Raw genomic sequence first — 23,146 nt, 5'->3', positions numbered from 1 at the left:
CGCATTTTGTTTAGTCTCATTCCCAATACAAAAAATGTGCAGGATTTTACTATAATACTTCTAAATAAAATAAAACTTTTATAATATAAAGATGAAACAAAATACAAAAACAATTTTTGTTAAATGTCGTTTTGTGAATACTTCAAGAATCTTTCTTTCGTTTCGATGTTGCCATTCTATTTTCACTTTCCTGGAATATCATAGCGGTTATATAATACAGTGATGTTCCAAATGTTTTATTTTTAAAAAGTTCATTTTGCGATGTGAGTATTTTTCAAATTTTCTTACACTTCTGGATTACTGTATACATTTAAACTGTTTTGAACATTTGTAAAATTATCATCAACAAATTTTATTACTAAATATATTCCTTTAAAAATGAAACAGTAGAAAATTATATAACCGCAACCAACAATCCGTGCATATTTCTTCAAACCATTTGGCTCGACTCTATACATGGCATTTTAAGTTAGACTGGTCGCAAGTTGTCACTGTTGCAATATATCGCATTTGTTAACGTCTATTCCTGTGCTGCGCATCAAATGTATAAAATCAGTCTAAAACATTTGTTAGAATAATACGTCTGCGTTTGCGTGAAATATTGTGCCCTGCAATAGCGACCCGTTTACCTTTTATTCCTACTGGTGGATTAATTAGAAGCAATCACCACACAAAAGTGCGAGGCATACCCTTAACAATAAGGTGTAGTTATACTAATTACACTACTTTAAGTAATTAGGGCTTCCTGGTCGACCCACCATGCGATTAGCTTCAGATTATGTAGTAGCTGTCAAAACAACTACTGACTTCTTTTAACATGAAAGATGAAGCCCAAACAATATAATAAGAACACAACTGTGGTTTTTATGTGATGTGGACTTTTGCCCGACGCATTAATAAAAATACGCAATTTTGTTCACTCATGTACGGACGCAATAATATCATGACGCAATAATTTCATGATTTACAGTATCCAGATTGCATTTTACATACATACATATGTATACATACATACATACATACATATATACAGAATTATAACATATATATATCCGAAAGAATTCACTGAGTGTTCACAGTTTGTTGCTGACACAGTTGTAGTTCAGTTTGGGGTCGAGTAAGATTTTTGAATATGTTATTGTCCGATGAAGTCTATCATACATATTGTATCTTTTTCTTCTTAGAGATGCCCTCCTGGCTTGGAATTGCTGTGTTCGTTGACGACTCGCATGTCTCCTGGCTATCCGCTCGATGCTCTTCAAGTGGCATATGACCGATGTTTTGTCATGTATCCCAGCTCCCACAGCTGTACATCGTTGAATGACAGATCTTGAAAACCCACTGTTCAGCATTTGCACGGCACTGCATGTGTATGCGGCTGGTGAAATTTCTGTGGTACGTAACAGTTTTTGGATTTGTTCTGCTGTATGCCCTGTTGACGCTCTCACACTTTTGAGTATTTGTGTTCAGTTTAGTCTTCTGAATGGCTTTTATACCCAGCCTTATGTCTATGCATTGTTTAATCAGTGTCTCGTCCTCTACCGTAACATTTAACTTTGTACCGGTAGTCATGAATGTCATGTTTGATTGTCCCTTTTTCGCCCTTGAGCACACAAAGGAATGTTTTTTGCATGTTGCTCCACATTTCCCAGTCACACAATCTAGTATACTTGTAGCGGTGTAAGTCAGTTTGCTTACTAACTTGTTCATGTTGCCGGCAAGTTGGTTGTGTTCCGATGTATATTCACTGTGGCAGCGCCATCTCAAGTCGATAACAAATCTTTTTTTAACCTTTTCTCGTTCCGCTTTTGTGTTTTCAGGGAACATGCTGTCACTGAACTTGACCCTTTCTGTAAACTTCCTTTCGGATAAATGATGGGTCTCAGATTTTTTATCTTCACTTTAGATATTCTGCTCTGGGATGACTGTAATCTGGACACGGTATGGGAATCGCCATCAGTCGTGAAGAATCCAATCGTGAGTGGAGAGACGTCTGATGAGAAGTCACTTGAATACTGAGCTGCAGAATGTTCTTCGTCTCCTATTGTGTCGTCAAGCCGGAGATTTGCTGCACAGGTACTAGTCTATTTTCTCTCGCTGCTTGAAGCTCACGAGCCTTGCAGAGTTTATTTCCTGTATAAACTCCTATTATTTGTTTCTTGCCAGTCTCATTTTCCACCATAGTGTAAGTTGCTTGTGTAGCCAGTTGAAATGGTGTTGAACCGCACCCACTTGAAAGAGGATTGTTGTACCGGCAGTCTCCTTCTATGGCAATGGGATGGTCAGCTGAAAATCCCCTATTAATGTTCAGTTGTACTTAGTCTGCTCTGCAGGTTGACATGTCAAGTTTATTGAGACTGGTTGTCACTCATCCCACTTCATTGGCAGTATTCTGCATTCCGCTGGTAACTGGGGGTGTCACCCCAGCACACAGCATTATTCCCCGGAAACTGGTAACACCGACAGATGTGCTCTGTAGTGTTACATGTACACCGACATTTGGCTTTGCTGATTTTGGCCCCCTCCTAGTATTCTGTGTTGTCTCTTCATACAGTTTGTATTTTTTACTTGTGAATGAACACTTTTGACATCTCAGTCCTGCACGGGTGCACAGGCCCCACTTCTGACACAAGTTTAGATTCCATGTGTGCTTGCCAGTGCACCCTGGAGAAGCTAGTCTGTGGTCTTCATTACTGTCATTAAACATGTTTAAAAGCATACCACAGTGTATTATTTTGGAATCATTCATGTCCATTTTTGCTTTCAGGAACTCGCCTGCCTGTGTACCACCTCCAGTTGAGATCCGTGTTGGTCGGAGAAGTCTGATGTCACTGGGAATTCCATCCGCATCCTTGACGATGTATGACTGTCTATCACAATGGTGTACCACAGCGTTGAAGTCTTCTTGACTACCGGTAAGTCTCTTGGTAACTGGTATGTTGTCACCTTTAGGCTTAAGACACTTTGTTTTAGTAACACCTATAGTTCTTTTGAACAGACATTGGTGTCCCTTTTGAAAGGCACCCTTGTTGTGCAGGTTTCCTGTTGGATTTTTCTTTGGCTTCATTGTTAGCACACTGGGTATGTTATATTCTTTTAGGATAAGGGAAACTGAACTTTTGTATCTCTTAAAAATTAGCATGTAGCAGTCTTCAGTGGAATGGAACCTGTGGTGTGTGTGTTATGTTAATAAATACTCTGATGCATTAAACTGATGCCTGTTCTGTTTAAAATTTGTTTATGATTGTAGTCAGTTCTCTCAGCCATCAGATGCTTTAGGCTTCAGTTCACTCTCAGTTTGAAATTTCTTATGTGTCCTGTTGACAGCTGCCAGTGTGCATACTTCCTTCTCATGCTGTTCCAAAATAACCTTTTTCTGGCTCACTTGAATTTGCCAAATCCAATATTTAAATTAAGTTTTTAATTAAATTTCATGCATATGACCCAGTATGGTCTTGTAATTTTAATGTGACCATTTCATAAGGTTCTGCTGTCAGTACCCCCATTATACAACAGCAACCATTTGGAATGTCACCTCCATGTTATAACTTTGGTCAGGTGAACTTGAGGTGTGGAGAAGCTTAATTTTCTATTATTTCAGCCCAGTGTTGCTAACCCCCTGGCCAATCTTCATGGTCTCTTGCGTTAAATTATGCATATTAAAAGACATGACCAAATTTGGTGGTTTCCTACTCGGTATGCATCATAGTATGTCATGTGCCAAAACTGACCAGCTATCCCGTTCCAAACCCCCTCTTAAGGGACCACACTGTGAAAAAGAGTACCTCTTTTCTTTATTTTATTATGTTGGTGTCTGAACAGACATTGCCTTTTGATTTTGGCATATCAAACTGACATGCATATCTGCTTAGCTACAGGCAAGACCATTGTTTACTATGCCTGTGGTACATATATTTAACGAGAGTAGCCTCCCCTCCATTAGCCCATGTGATTAGGAGTCTGGATAATTGAAATTGCAGGTGGCAAAGTATCAATTTTATTTGCTTAAATCCTGTCACAGAGGCTGTTCTCTTCATGTCAGGTAGTATATAGCACCTACTGTTAATAATTTAGTCAGTGCTTGGCTTTATATTTGTACCGGCACCAATTTATAATCAATAGTGGTGAGATACCTAAACACTATTTTACCAGTGCATAGCACCAGTGAAGGCTAGAATGGCAAATGCAGCGAGGCTCTGCCGAGCTGCTTTCGCCATTCGACCTGAGCAGGATAAAGTCAATATCTTAAGACGGTAACCAGTTATTTGTTTTATCCTGCAATCCTACAGGAACATTTTTGTGTATGCAAATTGAGTATCGTCAACCTAGCAAGGCTTTTGCCACATGATGTCATACAAGATACATGACATCATTCTTTGTAAGATGCTAGCTACATTCTGTCATATTCAAAAAGCGCTTCTAAACTCCAATTCATAAACAAATATACACGGTTTGTATTGTTATCGCAAAACTAAAATTTATTTGCATTTACTGTACTAAAACACAGGATTGTAGAGATTTACAGGTATCTAGTCATCATATGTTGACAATGAATACAGTGATTGCAGGATACTTATATATATACTTTTAAACTGTTTTAAAATGGTTATGGTTAATTACAGCTACATGTACATGTGTGTTGACCATGAAGGAAGGAAGGGAATGTTTTATCTATATAAATGACACACTCAACATTTTATTTACGGTTATATGGCTTCAGACATATGGTTAAGGACCACACAGATATTGAGAGAGGAAACCCGCTGTCGCCACTCTTTTCAATTACCAGCAAGGAATGTTTTACATGCACAATCCCACAAACAGGATAGTACATACCACAGCCTTTGTTACACCAGTTGTGGAGCACTAGCTGGAATGAGAAATAGCCTAATGGGGCCACCGACAAGGATCGATCCTAAACCAAGAGCGCATCAAGCGAGGGCTGTACCACTGGGCTATACGTCTCGCCCCCCAGTTAGCATGAACTAAATAAAATCAATTATTTAATGTTTATAGGTATCAGAAGCTGAGGTCATAATATAAGAATATACATAGCTTTTCCACCTGAAAGCCAGAGGTGGATCCATGGGGAGGGAGAGGAGAAGACGAACCCATCATCCCTGAATATATTCAAGTGCATCTTTTTTCACTTTAAAAAACCCACATTCAATGTTGGGTTACCCTTTTCGTAAGTTGACCCTTAATTGTACCCATTTTTGCTTAGCCCCCCCCCCCCCCCCCCCCCCCCCCCCCCCCCCAAATATTATCTGGCCCAGTACCACCCACTTGTTGCTGGTAGCTTCTCAAGCCTTTGTTATAGTTTTTTCATTTCATTTCAACTTATTTTCATGCTTATATCCAATTAAGGTTCAAGCACACTGTCCTGGGCACACACACCTCAGCTATCTGGGATGTTTGTCCAGGACAGTGGGTTAGTTGTTAGTTGTTAGAGGTTAGTGAGAGAGAAGAGGATGTAGTGGCCTTACACCTACCCACTGAGTCCTTGAGAACTCACTCTGGGTAGGAGCCAGTACCAGGCAGCGAACCCTGTACCTATATACCAGCCTGTACATAGTCCGATGGCGTAACCACTGCGCCACCAAGGTTTTTCATGTTTAATTTGATTGTGACACAGTATTATTTAAATTTTTCTTGCAGGTAACCAACCACCCGCCATGATACCAAGCAAAGGTGACTACATGGTCCACGATTTACAGAGACTGAGAGAATATATGCAGGTTCCCATCAATCAGCCTAAAGTTAGTACACTGCACTGTTTATGATTTTGTCCAAAGGGAATAGGTATTTACATGTATGTCATACTATGCTCTTTGTATACATAGGTGTAGTAGGCAGCATTCAGGAGGGTGTGCCCATTTGGCAATTTCTCATTCCAGCCAGTGCACCACGACTGGTATATCAAAGGCTGTGGTATGTAAAACATTCCTTGCTACTAATCGAAAAGAGTAGCTCATGAAGTGGCGACAGAGGGTTTGCTCTCTTAATATATGTGTAGTCCTTAACCATATGTCTGATGCCATATAACCGTAAATACAATGTGTTGAGTGCGTCGTTAAATAAAACATTTCTTTCTTTCTTTCAGGAGGGTGTTGCCTTCGGTTTAATAATAAAAAACATTAGGGCACTAATGTAAATTGGAGGTGGGACACGAAACCAAACATTTCCTTCAAAAGAGGGGCACGAAAATATCTTACTTTTCTCAGACAAAAATTATTTCACTGTGATGCATTAGGTTCTAGTCTATGCAATCTAATACAGATGCCATTTATCATATTAAATTTTAATATTACATAATATTATATAGAACATGGAATGAATGGGAAGGGTTCAAATTGTGTGAAAAAATTAATCGGCCAAGCCGTTCTCATATAAGTTTGAGGATGATTTGTTTTTTCATACCCAGGTGAACGTAAAAGAAATAACAGACAATACTGATAATTAAATTTGAATCATACAGGTTAATAATAACACTAAAAGTTCATCCTTCATTTTTTTTTAAATTTAGTCCATAAATAATAACGCTCAATAAAACAACATAAAATAAGATCATCAGATATGATGGTCACTGATGACATAATTTTTACGTTTATCAAGAAATTAACAAACTCCCATTGCTACAGGTATGTCTGGACCAATGGCATGACATTATATTGTCATGAATGTAACAGAAATTTAATTAATAGCCAATGATTAATAAATCGATGTGCTCTACTGACATTAAGCAAAACCAATTTGAACTTTCTCATCAACAGGATGTAGCCGACGTCTTGTTCAACAAAGGATCACTGCAGGCTCAGAGGTTTTTGACGGCCGTCGACATGAAATATCCGCAGTTTACTGAAGCTCTTTCACGTCAGCTGTGGATACGGATCTGGAGCAAAGTAAGCAGGCGCACGGATGCAGGATTTCTGAAAGGGGGTGGGGTCCAAATGTGATGACTGGTCTATTATTTTACACAGTGCACCTCTTATAGCTGAACAAATAATGCTCGAATTTACAAAAGGGGGGGTCCGGATCTCTACTGGTAAGGTCCAGCGATCCTACTTTTCCTACTTTTTGGTCAATGTTCTATTTTTCCTACTTTTTCTTAAAAATAACTAGTTTTCCCCAGTTTTTCCTACCTTTTTTGTTTGAAAATGCCGTCAATTGCTGTTAAAATGTGCATATATTACTTGTGTTATATAAAAGTCAACACTTATGGGAATTTGTATTTTTGGGGCCAGTAAGATATACATGTATCTTCCAATTTGTGGCATCGTATAATATCATCATATTAAAATTACACCCTGAAAGTTAACAAGTTTTCCAATGTTTAACATGATTATAATGCTCAATGTGTATATATCACTTCAGAATCTATAATACATTGTGGAAAACTTAAATTAATCATATTAATCTGTTTTACTGTGCATTAGCATTACTCTGTATGTAAATATGTATATAATGTTTAATACAGTGTACAATAATTTGAAATAACTGTAGCCTATAATGTGATCATTATACATAAGATTCATATTATATAATTTTGGATAGAACAGAAAATACAGGTACCAACTGAACACCTCAAACATTTTAAAAGTGTTTTCTAAATATTATAACTTTTTGGATTTAACACATTCGTTTTCCCAGTATGAGCATGATTAATGTTGCTATGTACTGTTTAAGTCCTACTTTTGTCCTACTTTATCCTTCTGTTTTCCTACTTTTTATATATTTTCATCCTACTTTTTCATAAGGGTGTGCTGAACAGCCTGAGTAAGGTCATTGGAAACATTGTAATTATGATTACAACAGGTTCTATGAGTGGAATACTTAGTAAACTATTTAGGGTTACATGTATACATAAAAAATTGATATAACACATTTTTTCATGTAATATATACTAAAACGCAAAAGAAACGCAGGTTCTCATTAAATTGGATATAAAATATTAAAAAAACAAAACGAAATGAAGATTTCAACATTTATTTTGGAGCTACACCAATTCGGCACACATTGGTGTTGGAAATGTTTGATTGAATTCCTTTTTGGCTATTGTTTCATGTCATAAAGTAGGGTGGGGGTCCATGTTAAAAATGTGAAAGAGACGACCTGTAGCATTGTCAAAGTCAGTATCGCGTGTGACCACCCTGGGCATTCAAACAGGCAGTGCAACGTCTCCTCATTGAGTTGACAAGCCGTTGAAAGAATGCCTGAGGGAGTGAGTTCCATTCATGGACCAATGCTGCCTCCAGCGCCTGCATATTCTGAGGTTGTCCGCGAGCCTGAAGGCGACGTCCGATTTCATCCCAGACGTGTTCGATAGGCGCCATGTCCGGTGATAAGGCTGGCCACGGCAACGTTGGGATGTTGTGCTGAGCCAGCAACGCCTGTGTTGCCCTGGCAGTGTGCGGCCTGGCATTGTCTTGCTGCAGCAAGCGCACACGTGGGTGAGCGGCAAAGAAGGGAACGACGTGATTGTTGATGACGTCATTTTGGTACACGGCGGCATTAACGCGTTGTCTGAACACATGAAGTTGTGTTCTGTGGTTGAATGAGAACCCACCCCACACCATCACACTACCCCCGCCCCATCGGTCGGCCTGCAGAACGCAGCAGTCGGAGTAACGTTCATGTCGACGTCGCCATACTCGGATTCGGCCATCAGCGTTGGAAAGATTGTAACGGCTCTCATCAGTAAACAGAACTTGTTGCCACTGGCCACGTCGCCATCTTTGATGTTGTTGCGCCCACTGTTGACGTTGTTGGCGGTGCCGAGGGGTCAATATTGGTCCCACATAAGGACGGCGGTTACGGAGTCCTGCTGCCCTCAGACGGCGTCGGACGGTATCGGCGGACACTGGACCACGTGGACCACGCACCTGGTGAGCGGTGTTAGCTGCTGGCAGCATCCGATTCCTAAGGTGGGTCACCCGGATGTACCGGTCTAGGGCTGCGGTTGTCACCCTCGGGCGGCCGGTGCGTGGTCGATCGTTCACAGATCCAGTGATTTGGTGACGTTGAGAAAGGCGTGCGATTGTCGAAACATGACATCCCAATTGTCTGGCTACAGCAGTACGGGTCTGTCCGGCTTGCAACATCCTGATGGCCATCCCTCGCTGGAGTTGCGTCAGTCGCGGCATTTTTAAAATGTGATTCTGTTGTCTGTCACTACTCAAATTGAATTTATGCGATTAAATCCAGGTGTGTAGGCTTTATAAGCATTTCAATGAGTGTGTTTGCACTGGATTCATGATACGGATGATCCAGCACGTGCAAACAACGTGTTTTGAGAATTCGTGACGTCACACAGGTAATGAAATTGACACGCAGGTGGGACTGCGGTGTGGGTGTGTGCCATGTCCTTTAACACAGTTGAGGTTCAATTCCACCAAAGATACAGCTTTACAAAGTGCAATTCTTTCGCATTTTCAGGACCTGCGTTTCTTTTGCGTTTTAGTATATTTGAATTTGTGTGACCAATATAAATGATGCCCTAAATTGATTGGGTTAGGGAAGATGCATAGCATATGGCTCACACTGGAAGGAATTTTTGTTTGGCCAAATGTATTTCCTTGAAAGTGATTAAAATGTGGTCAATTTAAGGAATATTTTATTAGCCAAAGACTAAATATTTTATTAGCCAAAGACTAAATATTGTAACCCTGCTTGGGTTGTGCTGAACTAAACTTTGAGAGGCCTGGATAATCGAGGTTTAAATTTCACCAAAAGTGTAGTTATTTGAAAATAGACTGATGTGTTTCTCAAATTAGTTCTTTTGTGAATTCATTAACATACATGTACATATTATGTAGATGTATGCACTCCAGATAAATGTTTTAATTAATGGATGACATTCACAGTTGAGGAATCCCAAACACTTTAAAAAAAAAAAAAGAGTTTATAATAGTGATATCTTTTGAAAAACATAACACTAAGATGTTAGAGTAGAGTTTTTTTTGCTATAAATATTGGTGTTTTTTGGTGTCAAGTATTTTAGGACTTATCCTTTAAATGACAAACAATGCATAATGCTCTGTAGAAATGTATCCCTACATGTACTTAAAGGCACACTGAGAAAATGTTTTTTCATATTTACAAAATAGACTTAAATGCAGTATTTTACAACTTGGTTTTCACTAGCTGTTGGACATGGCAATAGTAGTTATTTACTAGCCCAACACTGAATATCACTAGCCATGGGAGTGGGGCTACCATAATCTAGAAGCCCTGTCTGACATGGCAATAGTAGTTATTTACTAGCCCAACATTGAATATCACTAGCCATGGGAGTGGGGCTACCATAATCTAGAAACCCTGTCTGGCATGGCAATAGTAGTTATTTACTAGCCCAACATTGAATATCACTAGCCATGGGAGTGGGGCTACCATAATCTAGAAGCCCTGTCTGGCATGGCAACAGTAGTTATTTACTAGCCCAACATTGAATATCACTAGCCATGGGAGTGGGGCTACCATAATCTAGAAGCCCTGTCTGACATGGCAATAGTAGTTATTTACTAGCCCAACATTGAATATCACTAGCCATGGGAGTGGGGCTACCATAATCTAGAAGCCCTGTCTGACATGGCAATATTAGTTATTTACTAGCCCAACATTGAATATCACTAGCCATGGGAGTGGGGCTACCATAATCTAGAAACCCTGTCTGGCATGGCAATAGTAGTTATTTACTAGCCCAACATTGAATATCACTAGCCATGGGAGTGGGGCTACCATAATCTAGAAACCCTGTCTGGCATGGCAACAGTAGTTATTTACTAGCCCAACATTGAATATCACTAGTCATGGGAGTGGGGCTACCATAATCTAGAAGCCCTGTCTGGCATGGCAACAGTAGTTATTTACTAGCCCAACATTGAATATCACTAGCCATGGGAGTGGGGCTACCATAATCTAGAAGCCCTGTCTGACATGGCAATAGTAGTTATTTACTAGCCCAACATTGAATATCACTAGCCATGGGAGTGGGGCTACCATAATCTAGAAGCCCTGTCTGACATGGCAATATTAGTTATTTACTAGCCCAACATTGAATATCACTAGCCATGGGAGTGGGGCTACCATAATCTAGAAACCCTGTCTGGCATGGCAATAGTAGTTATTTACTAGCCCAACATTGAATATCACTAGCCATGGGAGTGGGGCTACCATAATCTAGAAGCCCTGTCTGGCATGGCAACAGTAGTTATTTACTAGCCCAACATTGAATATCACTAGCCATGGGAGTGGGGCTACCATAATCTAGAAGCCCTGTCTGGCATGGAAACAGTAGTTATTTACTAGCCCAACATTGAATATCACTAGCCATGGGAGTGGGGCTACCATAATCTAGAAGCCCTGTCTGACATGGCAATAGTAGTTATTTACTAGCCCAACATTGAATATCACTAGCCATGGGAGTGGGGCTACCATAATCTAGAAGCCCTGTCTGACATGGCAATATTAGTTATTTACTAGCCCAACATTGAATATCACTAGCCATGGGAGTGGGGCTACCATAATCTAGAAGCCCTGTCTGGCATGGCAATAGTAGTTATTTACTAGCCCAACATTGAATATCACTAGCCATGGGAGTGGGGCTACCATAATCTAGAAGCCCTGTCTGGCATGGCAATAGTAGTTATTTACTAGCCCAACACTGAATATCACTAGTCATGGGAGTGGGGCTACCATAATCTAGAAGCCCTGTCTGGCATGGCAATATTAGTTATTTACTAGCCCAACATTGAATATCACTAGCCATGGGAGTGGGGCTACCATAATCTAGAAGCCCTGTCGGGCATGGCGATAGTAGTTATTTACTAGCCCAACATTGAATATCACTAGTCATGGGAGTGGGGCTACCATAATCTAGAAACCCTGCAATTGTAAAACATTAAAACAGTAGTTGCTACTAAATTTTAAATTGACTAGAAACAATGCTAATAAATTTTTTTTAAACAAAATGTTCCCTTTAATGTTGGTCATGTTGAATATTATATGGATAATAGGCATTGTAATGTCTGTAGTACTTCAACTTCATTTAAATTTCTAATAAATAATTAAATGTTTTTTGGATGCACAAAATTGTTGGGAGGTAGACGAGAAATGCATGTGGTATATCGGGTAATTAACAAACAAACCAGGCCTGGTGCTTATAAAACTTTTAGAGTAGACTGAAGATTCTAATAGAATCTGAGACTTTAATGTCGTGACAACACCATACAAATTGTATGTGTGTGGTGTCATTAAAGATTGAGTCTGGACTCTTAAAAGTTTTATAAGCACAGGCATTGATAACATTTTTTAGTTGAATAGTGAAAAACGTACACTTGGCAGAACATTGACATTTGGGGCAAAACCAGTTTATTATGTTGTGTAATGATGACAAAAATGTTTAATTTAATACATGGTTTATGTTTAAAATGGTGTATTGTACAGAACGTAATGTCAGAAAGTGCTAAACCAGTGAAAACCCACTCATTATTTACTGTACATACTAGACAGTTGACAGTGATTGTACAAACAATGTCATCGCTCAAAGATTTTAAAAAGGACATTTTGAAATGTTGGAGGCAAAAGTAACAGAAGTTTGAAGAAATAAAGAAGTGTATTGCTGTGTAAATCACATCCTCATTTTCTTAATTAGTTCATTAAAATTAAATACCCATTCTCTATCTGCTACATAAACGGTGCCAAATTTATAACAATTGAGAAAGTGTGCTTTTAAAATCAAGGGAGATAAACGTTGTTGATGATAACATGTTGTTTTATTTTTTTGTTTCTCCCACTGAGCAGTGAAAATTGATGTGGGATTGATGGTCTAACAGTATATTATCCCTCAGGCCTCTATATTGCGACCGATTTGGTTTCATATGCAACCATTTTTTTCATTTGGCGACTGAAAGATTTCATACTATCTATATAGATAATACCAGTAGGTGTCATCTTTTGCCGTATGACGTCATACAAGATGCATGATGTCATTATTTGTAAGAAGCTAGCTACATTCTGTCACATTAAAAAAGCGTTTCTAAACTCTAATTCATAAATAAATAAACAAGTTTTGTATTTTTATCGCAAATCTAAAAGTTATTTGCATTTACTGTACTTAAACAAATGATTTGAAGAGTATGTTTATTGAAAATCTACTCTGAAATACTCGAGTCGAGTCGGGCTTATGTCACGTGACCTATATTTTTGGTCAGTGATATATGAAGAATTCAGGTGCTAAAACCGATAAACATTTTTATCCAAAAACTGATTTCTACAATCATTAGTCAGTTCAAGATGTTATGTTCTGATTTTCATATTGTTTTTGTTTTTTTAAATTCTGTCCTTCATTTACTTTACTTATTTCAACTTAAGATCGCCCATTGTGGAATATTTTTCACATAGAAAGCATAACAAAAAAACCTCTTTTGCAGAAAGTTACTAAAATGGATTTATCGGTTTTTGCATCTGAACTCTTCATATTTATACTAGGGAAAGTGTCTATACCAGTGCTATACGAAATGGTATAATTTTCACTAGGCAGGACGAGCAGCTGGTATCAGTGATGACATCATCAATGAAAGTCTGAGTCATATCAAGGACCAGGATGTAAAAGATAGACTTAAGTAATACACCTAGGAAACACTGAATAATGGGGTAACCTAGAACTTTACTTATGCCTTATTCGGGTAATTGCGGACATTCTTGGCTGCCACTGTATTTGTCACTTTCTTACATGACACTACACTACAATGCCTACCTAAAATTTAAATAAACGTGATTGGCTGTCTTTCCTGTCACTGTATATCACAATCAGCCATTAAATCAGACCTGTCAACCTTTAGACAAGAGAAAGCAGGAGGTGTGTGTTGAAAAAGCAGGAGATTTTGTCAAAAAGCAGGAGATTTTTAAATTCACACAATTTAACCCAAAATCGCAAGATTTAAAAAAAAACATTATTACAATAAGTTATATGAATACTTTATAATGTCATATATACTTCTTAACCTTAGATCTTGGCATTAAAAAAAAATGTGAAAATACATTATAGTGTTTTTTTTTTTTTTTTAAAGTTTAAATATTATTATGATTTAATACATATTTAAAAAAAAAAAAAATATTATCCAAAAATGTTAAGAACATGAACAAGAAATAAAAAATTTAATTAGTACATTTACGGTATTACACTTACAGCCTTACAGGTTGCGTTACATTATCATTTGTGGTTAGTGTACCTAAGTACCAAAGACAAATTTATATAAATCTTATAAATTAATATTCAGTTTTTACTATAATGAGGAACGGTGGCGTGGTACTTATTTAAAATCATTATAATGATGCAATAAACATTGTATTTTCATTAATCATAAGTAAAACCTCATTACGGACATCGTGTGAAATATACCGGAATTATACCCATTTCCGTGAGTAACTTTATGTCAATGTCAAACACAACATTTTTTAATTGTACAAAAATAATTTCTTGAAGTGTACCCTTATAACCAACATTTTACTGCACAAACATACAAAATTAACTGACACAAGTATGTTTATACAGCTAATTGGTCTTTTCGTTGTCTTGCTGTGACATGTGATTTTAACATGCATCGTGTGTATCGCTGTCAACTCGGAGTCTGGCAGTTCAGATTCGTCATAGTTGCATTATGTAATCCAGTGGGAAGACATTTTACAATTCAGAGGTGTTATTAGAACTAAATTGGATAGTTTTTTTTTTTTATATGGCAACACTGAATGTCAATACACAGCCTGTTGAATTAGCGGCAACACGCTTTGTAGCCATTACGATGACAACAAACATTATAATTACATGTCATTTTATAAACTCCATGTGCTTTTTTAACAATATAAATAGGCTATCCCACAATTTTCACTTCGGCAAAGGTTAAACAGTCGGGACAATTCGGCCTGTTACATTCTCAGAAGCCGAAAGTAGTCGACATTTGCCGAATGAGAAAAAAAGGCAGAGTTACTTCCCTTCTGTTATTTTGACAAAAGAGGATCGATTTTTTTTTATACTTACAAAAATGTCATTTAAAAGGAGAAACTGTCTCCCGCACAGGTGAAAGGAGATTTGATCAAATACCGGGAGACTCCCGCGGAATCCGGGAGGGTTGACAGGTCTGCATTAAATACCTCAGACTTACATAGTAGATTTGAACAAAGGGGAAGAAAAGGAGAAGGGGTAGAGAAAAGGGTGTGGGTATAGTGAGTAGAAAACTGTATAAATACCTCAGACTTACATAGTAGATTTGAACAAAGAGGAAGAAAAGGAGAAGGGGTAGAGAAAAGGGTGTGGGTATAGTGAGTAGAAAACTGCTGTACGTTTACATTGGATTAGGGAATTTCTAGCCTAAAATTAGTGTAAACTTTGGCAAAAACGTTTAGTAGCAGTTCTGTATTTTAAAGGGGGGGGGGGATGATGGTTATGGGGGAAGTCCTCTGTGTTTTGTTCACCTTTCCTGTTGTATTTACATGTATTCTTGTTATGGGCAACAATAATTGTGTAAATTTTAATGAATTTAATTTAGTGAAACCCTTCAAAACTGGACCTTACCGAAATTTCCTCAAAACCAAACGTTTTTTAATATCGGTACAGAATATAATCACTCTAAAGCAAATAGCCCTTAAAACCAGACCTTTTACTTGGTTCCTGGAACGGATCATATCGGAGGGGTTTTACTGTATTATGAGTTTTATTGGATTGTTTATTACAGGCGTTTGGAGCACCTACAATTGTTGTCCACATCGATGGTAAAAAGAAGAAGATATTCGGTTGCGACCGGTTTCCCATATTAGCTATGATTCTTAGTAAGTTTGTAGGTAGTTAATAATTAGTTTTACGTGCTCATATACCACAGTTTTACCACTAGAGTTCTGAACACGCCCATCTCGAGTCCGACCTCCAATAAGATCAGGGGCCCGACTCGGGTCAACACTTACTTAATAGGTAATTTTGAAATTTTGTATTAAGTCCAAAAATTAAATGGATCATCTGTCATTTGTTTGAGATAGACTGGCAGGTTGAGATATTTCCCATTGGTAGAATGATCGCTCAAGATGTGATGGAAATAAAAAGGAAATATTTTTTTATTTAACGACGCACTCAACACATTTTATTTACGGTTATATGGCATCGGGAATATGGTTAAGGACCACACAGATATTGAGAGAGGAATCCCGCTGTCGCCACTTCATGGGCTGCTCTTTTCGAGTAGCAGCAAGGGATCTTTTATATGCACCATCCCACAGAATGGGTAGTACATACCACGACCTTTGATGTACCAGTTATGGTGCACTGGCTGGAACAAGAAATAGCTCAGTGGGCCCACCAACGGGGATCAATCCCAGACCGACCGCGCATCGAGCGAGCGCTTTACCACTGGGCTACGTCCCGGCCCTAAGACAGGGGTTTCCCTAGAGCGATAAGCCGACACGGCCCGTGCTCCCTTAGACAGCCAAGTAAGCGCCTTCATGTCTGGTAAGCGCCTTAACTGCAGGACCGTGTCGGCTTAATTTGTAACATGTATACAAAACAATGGAGCTGTGATCCGTAACGTCATTCACCACACATTATCACACTTCCATTTGGTATCTCTGCAATTCTTTAGATGTTCACTTTGAGGTCCATTGATCGCACCGTTTTAATTGTCGGCGGGCTTGTGCTGGTCACGTGGTACAGGTGATCGGCTACTACTAATCCGCCAGATAACTGCTTGTTGTAATAATGTCTGTATGCTTGGGAATTACGCATCAAGACAAATCAAAGAAAATACCTATTAATTGAATAAACATCTTTGAAGGTGAAATTCTTGAGTAAAACATGTCACCATTATTTTAATTTTGTAAAGTCTTTGAACCAAAGTAATAAAAACAAACCGACACTGCATGTCAATTTGAATACACATGCCAGTTCAGGGCCGAAAGACATGTCGGCTATCCCAAGGGCTGAGTTCAGCCAGACCGAGCGAAAACAAAAACGTTCGCTAAAATGGTTTGTGCGCTTCACGTTAAACCAAATGGACACGACGGACACCAATCAAATAGTTCGCGAACGTTAGGAAGAACGTTCGTTGGCTGAACTGAGGAAAGCTCTCGGCGTAATATACGTCACGCTTCAGAGTCAGCTAACACCCACGTGTCAAGAGACATCGTTGCGGACATGAATAATACGATTACACGGAAGTAAATCTTGATGTAAATGTGTAGAAAAACAATAGTTGTTTGCATCAATGAATACCTAACTGCAGTTTCGTTATTTCCTTTGTCTTTGTTAATTTTGTACCTATGGTCGAGAGCACGCACTGAGATCGCGATCGCAGGAAATGAACATGCAGTATTTATACAAATTGCAGTTAAACGTATACTGAATTAGTTTACAATAATCATATTTGTTAGATAATGCTAGATATCTATTTGTTAAACTGTGAGGTGACAAGCATTTAACACGACGCTGAAATCAACAGCAACAACATGGCGCAAATTATGAAATTGTTGGGGGTGGGGAATTGATGGGTTATTTTTTTTAAAAGTTTTAAACCCCCCCCCCCCCCAAAAAAAAAAAACAACAACCCAAAACCAACCCCAACATGATTTGATATATTGAAGGCAAACACTTAACTGTTTTCAACCCACTACCCCACTTCTTTTGGCTTGATTTTTGTGTTATAATGATGCTATATATGTAAGCGCCTTAAAAAAATCCTGGGGAAAGGCCTGCCTAAGATGTGATGTATTTTCACAGTTGGTAGTAGTGTTAATGTTATCATCGACAACTAATATGTGATGTATTTTCACAGTTGGTAGTAGTGTTAATGTTATCATCGACAACTAAGATGTGATGTATTTTCACAGTTGGTAGTAGTGTTAATGTTATCATCGACAACTAATATGTGATGTATTTTCACAGCTGGTAGTAGTGTTAATGTTATCATCGACAACTAATATGTGATGTATTTTCACAGTTGGTAGTAGAGTTAATGTTATCATCGACAACTAAGATGTGATGTATTTTCACAGTTGGTAGTAGTGTTAATGTTGTCATCGACAACTAATATGTGATGTATTTTCACAGTTGGTAGTAGTGTTAATGTTATGATCGACAACTAATATGTGAGTAGAAAGATGTGATGTATTTTCACAGTTGGTAGTAGTGTTAATGTTATCATCGACAACTAATATGTGAGTAGAAAGATGTGATGTATTTTCACAGTTGGTAGTAGTGTTAATGTTATCATCGACAACTAATATGTGATGGATTTTCACAGTTGGTAGTAGTGTTAATGTTATCATCGACAACTAATATATGAGTAGAAAGATGTGATGTATTTTCACAGTTGGTAGTAGTGTTAATGTTATCATCGACAACTAATATGTGATGTATTTTCACAGTTGGTAGTAGTGTTAATGTTATCATCGACAACTAATATGTGAGTAGAAAGATGTGATGTATTTTCACAGTTGGTAGTAGTGTTAATGTTGTCATCGACAACTAAGATGTTATGTATTTTCACAGTTGGTAGTAGTGTTAATGTTGTCATCAACAACTAAGATGTGATGTATTTTCACATTTGATAGTAGAGTTAATGTTGTCATCGACAACTAAGATGTGATGTATTTTCACAGTTGGTAGTTGTGTTAATGTTGTCATCGACAACTAAGATGTGATGTATTTTCACAGTTGGTAGTAGTGTTAATGTTATCATCGACAACTAATATATGAGTAGAAAGATGTGATGTATTTTCACAGTTGGTAGTAGTGTTAATGTTATCATCGACAACTAATATGTGATGTATTTTCACAGTTGGTAGTAGTGTTAATGTTATCATCGACAACTAAGATGTGATGTATTTTCACAGTTGGTAGTAGTGTTAATGTTATCATCGACAACTAATATGTGATGTATTTTCACAGCTGGTAGTAGTGTTAATGTTATCATCGACAACTAATATGTGATGTATTTTCACAGTTGGTAGTAGAGTTAATGTTATCATCGACAACTAAGATGTGATGTATTTTCACAGTTGGTAGTAGTGTTAATGTTGTCATCGACAACTAATATGTGATGTATTTTCACAGTTGGTAGTAGTGTTAATGTTATGATCGACAACTAATATGTGAGTAGAAAGATGTGATGTATTTTCACAGTTGGTAGTAGTGTTAATGTTATCATCGACAACTAATATGTGAGTAGAAAGATGTGATGTATTTTCACAGTTGGTAGTAGTGTTAATGTTGTCATCGACAACTAAGATGTTATGTATTTTCACAGTTGGTAGTAGTGTTAATGTTGTCATCAACAACTAACATGTGATGTATTTTCACATTTGATAGTAGAGTTAATGTTGTCATCGACAACTAAGATGTGATGTATTTTCACAGTTGGTAGTTGTGTTAATGTTGTCATCGACAACTAAGATGTGATGTATTTTCACAGTTGGTAGTAGTGTTAATGTTATCATCGACAACTAATATATGAGTAGAAAGATGTGATGTATTTTCACAGTTGGTAGTAGTGTTAATGTTATCATCGACAAATATGTGATGTATTTTCACAGTTGGTAGTAGTGTTAATGTTATCATCGACAACTAATATGTGAGTAGAAAGATGTGATGTATTTTCACAGTTGGTAGTAGTGTTAATGTTGTCATCGACAACTAAGATGTTATGTATTTTCACAGTTGGTAGTAGTGTTAATGTTGTCATCAACAACTAACATGTGATGTATTTTCACATTTGATAGTAGAGTTAATGTTGTCATCGACAACTAAGATGTGATGTATTTTCACAGTTGGTAGTTGTGTTAATGTTGTCATCGACAACTAAGATGTGATGTATTTTCACAGTTGGTAGTAGTGTTAATGTTATCATCGACAACTAATATATGAGTAGAAAGATGTGATGTATTTTCACAGTTGGTAGTAGTGTTAATGTTATCATCGACAACTAATATGTGATGTATTTTCACAGTTGGTAGTAGTGTTAATGTTATCATCGACAACTAATATGTGAGTAGAAAGATGTGATGTATTTTCACAGTTGGTAGTAGTGTTAATGTCATCGACAACTAATATGTGATGTATTTTCACAGTTGGTAGTAGTGTTAATGTTGTCATCGACAACTAAGATGTGATGTATTTTCACAGTTGGTAGTAGAGTTAATGTTGTCATCGACAACTAAGATGTGATGTATTTTCACAGTTGGTAGTTGTGTTAATGTTGTCATCGACAACTAAGATGTGATGTATTTTCACAGTTGGTAGTATAGTTAATGTTGTCATCGACAACTAATATGTGATGTATTTTCACAGTTGGTAGTAGTGTTAATGTTGTCATCGACAACTAAGATGTGATGTATTTTCACAGTTGGTAGTAGAGTTAATGTTGTCATCGACAACTAAGATGTGATGTATTTTCACAGTTGGTAGTAGTGTTAATGTTATCATCGACAACTAATATGTGATGTATTTTCACAGTTGGTAGTAGTGTTAATGTTATCATCGACAACTAATATGTGATGTATTTTCACAGTTGGTAGTAGTGTTAATGTTATCATCGACAACTAATATGTGAGTAGAAAGATGTGATGTATTTTCACAGTTGGTAGTAGTGTTAATGTCATCGACAACTAATACGTGATGTATTTTCACAGTTGGTAGTAGTGTTAATGTTGTCATCGACAACTAAGATGTGATGTATTTTCACAGTTGGTAGTAGAGTTAATGTTGTCATCGACAACTAAGATGTGATGTATTTTCACAGTTGGTAGTTGTGTTAATGTTGTCATCGACAACTAAGATGTGATGTGTATTTTCACAGTTGGTAGTATAGTTAATGTTGTCATCGACAACTAATATGTGATGTATTTTCTCAGTTGGTAGTAGTGTTAATGTTGTCATCGACAACTAAGATGTGATGTATTTTCACAGTTGGTAGTAGAGTTAATGTTGTCATCGACAACTAAGATGTGATGTATTTTCACAGTTGGTAGTTGTGTTAATGTTGTCATCGACAACTAAGATGTGATGTATTTTCACAGTTGGTAGTAGAGTTAATGTTGTCATCGACAACTAATATGTGATGTATTTTCACAGTTGGTAGTAGTGTTAATGTTGTCATCGACAACTAAGATGTGATGTATTTTCACAGTTGGTAGTAGTGTTAATGTTGTCGTCGACAACTAATATGTGATGGATTTTCACAGTTGGTAGTAGTGTTAATGTTATCATCGACAACTAATATGTGAGTAGAAAGATGTGATGTATTTTCACAGTTGGTAGTAGTGTTAATGTTATCATCGACAACTAATATGTGATGGATTTTCACAGTTGGTAGTAGTGTTAATGTTATCATCGACAAGTAATATATGAGTAGAAAGATGTGATGTATTTTCACAGTTGGTAGTAGTGTTAATGTTATCATCGACAACTAATATGTGAGTAGAAAGATGTGATGTATTTTCACAGTTGGTAGTAGTGTTAATGTTGTCATCGACAACTAATATGTGATGTATTTTCACAGTTGGTAGTAGAGTTAATGTTGTCATCGACGACTAAGATGTGATGTATTTTCACAGTTGGTAGTAGAGTTAATGTTGTCATCGACAACTAAGATGTGATGTATTTTCACAGTTGGTAGTAGAGTTAATGTTGTCATCGACAACTAAGATGTGATGTATTTTCACAGTTGGTAGTAGAGTTAATGTTGTCATCGACAACTAAGATGTGATGTATTTTCACAGTTGGTAGTAGTGTTAATGTTATCATCGACAACTAATATGTGATGTATTTTCACAGTTGGTAGTAGTGTTAATGTTATCATCGACAACTAATATGTGAGTAGAAAGATTGAAATACATGGGGAAACAGTTTCAGACAAGCATATCTCTATCTTATTTGTCCGAATTTGAAGATTTGTTTCAGCCTGGTGGGTGGGGGAAGCAACAATTTGGACAAAAAAAGATAGATATGCTTTCAGACTTTTACCCCCATGAATTTCTATCTTTCTACTCATATATTAGTTGTAATCCATGTAAAAATGCATTGTGAAGGAAAATAGTTTATTTAATGATGCGCTCAACACATTTTATTTATTGTTATATGGCATAGGGAATATGGTTAAGGACCACACAGATATTGAGAGAGGAAACCCGCTGTCGCCACTTCATGGGCTACTCTTTTCGATTAGCAGAAAGGGATCTTTTATATGCACCATCCCACAGACAGGGTAGTACATACCACGGCCTTTGATGTACCAGTCGTGGTGCACTGGCTTGAGTGAGATTTGTTTGCAACAATATATAGTCGTTTGGCAATAATGCTAATATGAACAAATGTTGTTATCCAGATTCGGGCATTTTCAGCCTGCTCCTCTCACCTACAAAAATAGGAGGCTGTGTCGTTAAACAAGTATTTTTCATTTCCTTTTTTCAGGTGAAGAGTGGAGAGGACCACTGATAGAGTTGAAAGGAAAACTTTGAGTGTTTGCGAGTTGTCGGTAGCAACAGCCAACTACCTGTGTGCTGTGTCGATATATGTATTACATATGAAAGAGGGCCTTTTTTGGACCCACAGAATGCCTGGATAAATTCCTGCATGTATACAATGCAGTGAATACCTGGACCTACAATTAATCAATTTACTTTTTCCTGTCTCTGGTGATTTTATGATTGTGAAGAACGTGTACATTGATTTCTCAGATAAATTGTACAGTAGTAGTATTTGTTTACATCACACCAATCTTTTTGATTAATAGTTTGATATATCAATTTTATTTTTATAATTAATTTTGATATGTGAAGTGTGTCCTAAAAATGTAATTGCATGTAATAAAAATGATATGTTCATAAATTTTACTTTCTAAATTTATTCTTTTGTTTTAATGGGCTTAAATTTTCAGGGTTTTTTTTCACTGAAAATCCCAACCTTTTCGTTGGGTACTTAAATTTGTGGATTGAAAAGGTTGTATCATAAATTCATATTACGTGATACTACTGTTTCGTTGGGTACTTAAATTCATGGATTAAAACAGTAGTATCATAAATTCATATTATATGATACTACTGTTTTGTTGGGTACTTAAATTCATGGATTAAAACAGTAGTATCATGAATTCATATTATATGCCCCTGC

General features: G+C 37.2%; 1 protein-coding gene across 2 annotated transcripts; it reads left to right on the top strand.

The window, feature by feature from the left end:
• Nucleotides 1-1,102: 1,102 nt before the first annotated feature.
• On the top strand, nt 1,103-22,858 carry LOC121390366 (glutathione S-transferase kappa 1-like). 2 transcript variants are annotated; one of them, XM_041522161.1, is made up of 7 exons: nt 1,103-1,395; nt 1,907-2,076; nt 2,768-2,915; nt 5,659-5,759; nt 6,774-6,902; nt 15,732-15,825; nt 22,448-22,858. In XM_041522161.1, exons 3-7 carry the CDS (start codon nt 2,879-2,881, stop codon nt 22,492-22,494), a joined length of 408 nt encoding a protein of 135 aa, XP_041378095.1. In that variant the 5' UTR covers nt 1,103-1,395; nt 1,907-2,076; nt 2,768-2,878; the 3' UTR covers nt 22,495-22,858. The 2 variants fall into 2 exon arrangements, with proteins under 2 accessions (XP_041378095.1, XP_041378096.1); XM_041522162.1 differs by lacking the exon at nt 15,732-15,825.
• The last annotated feature ends 288 nt before the right edge of the window (nt 22,859-23,146 follow it).

This window comes from Gigantopelta aegis, chromosome 15 (genome assembly GCF_016097555.1).
Source record: "Gigantopelta aegis isolate Gae_Host chromosome 15, Gae_host_genome, whole genome shotgun sequence".
In the NCBI taxonomy this organism is placed as follows: domain Eukaryota; kingdom Metazoa; phylum Mollusca; class Gastropoda; order Neomphalida; family Peltospiridae; genus Gigantopelta; species Gigantopelta aegis.
Note: the sequence above shows the minus strand (reverse complement) of the source record. Positions and strands in the feature narration are given on the sequence as shown.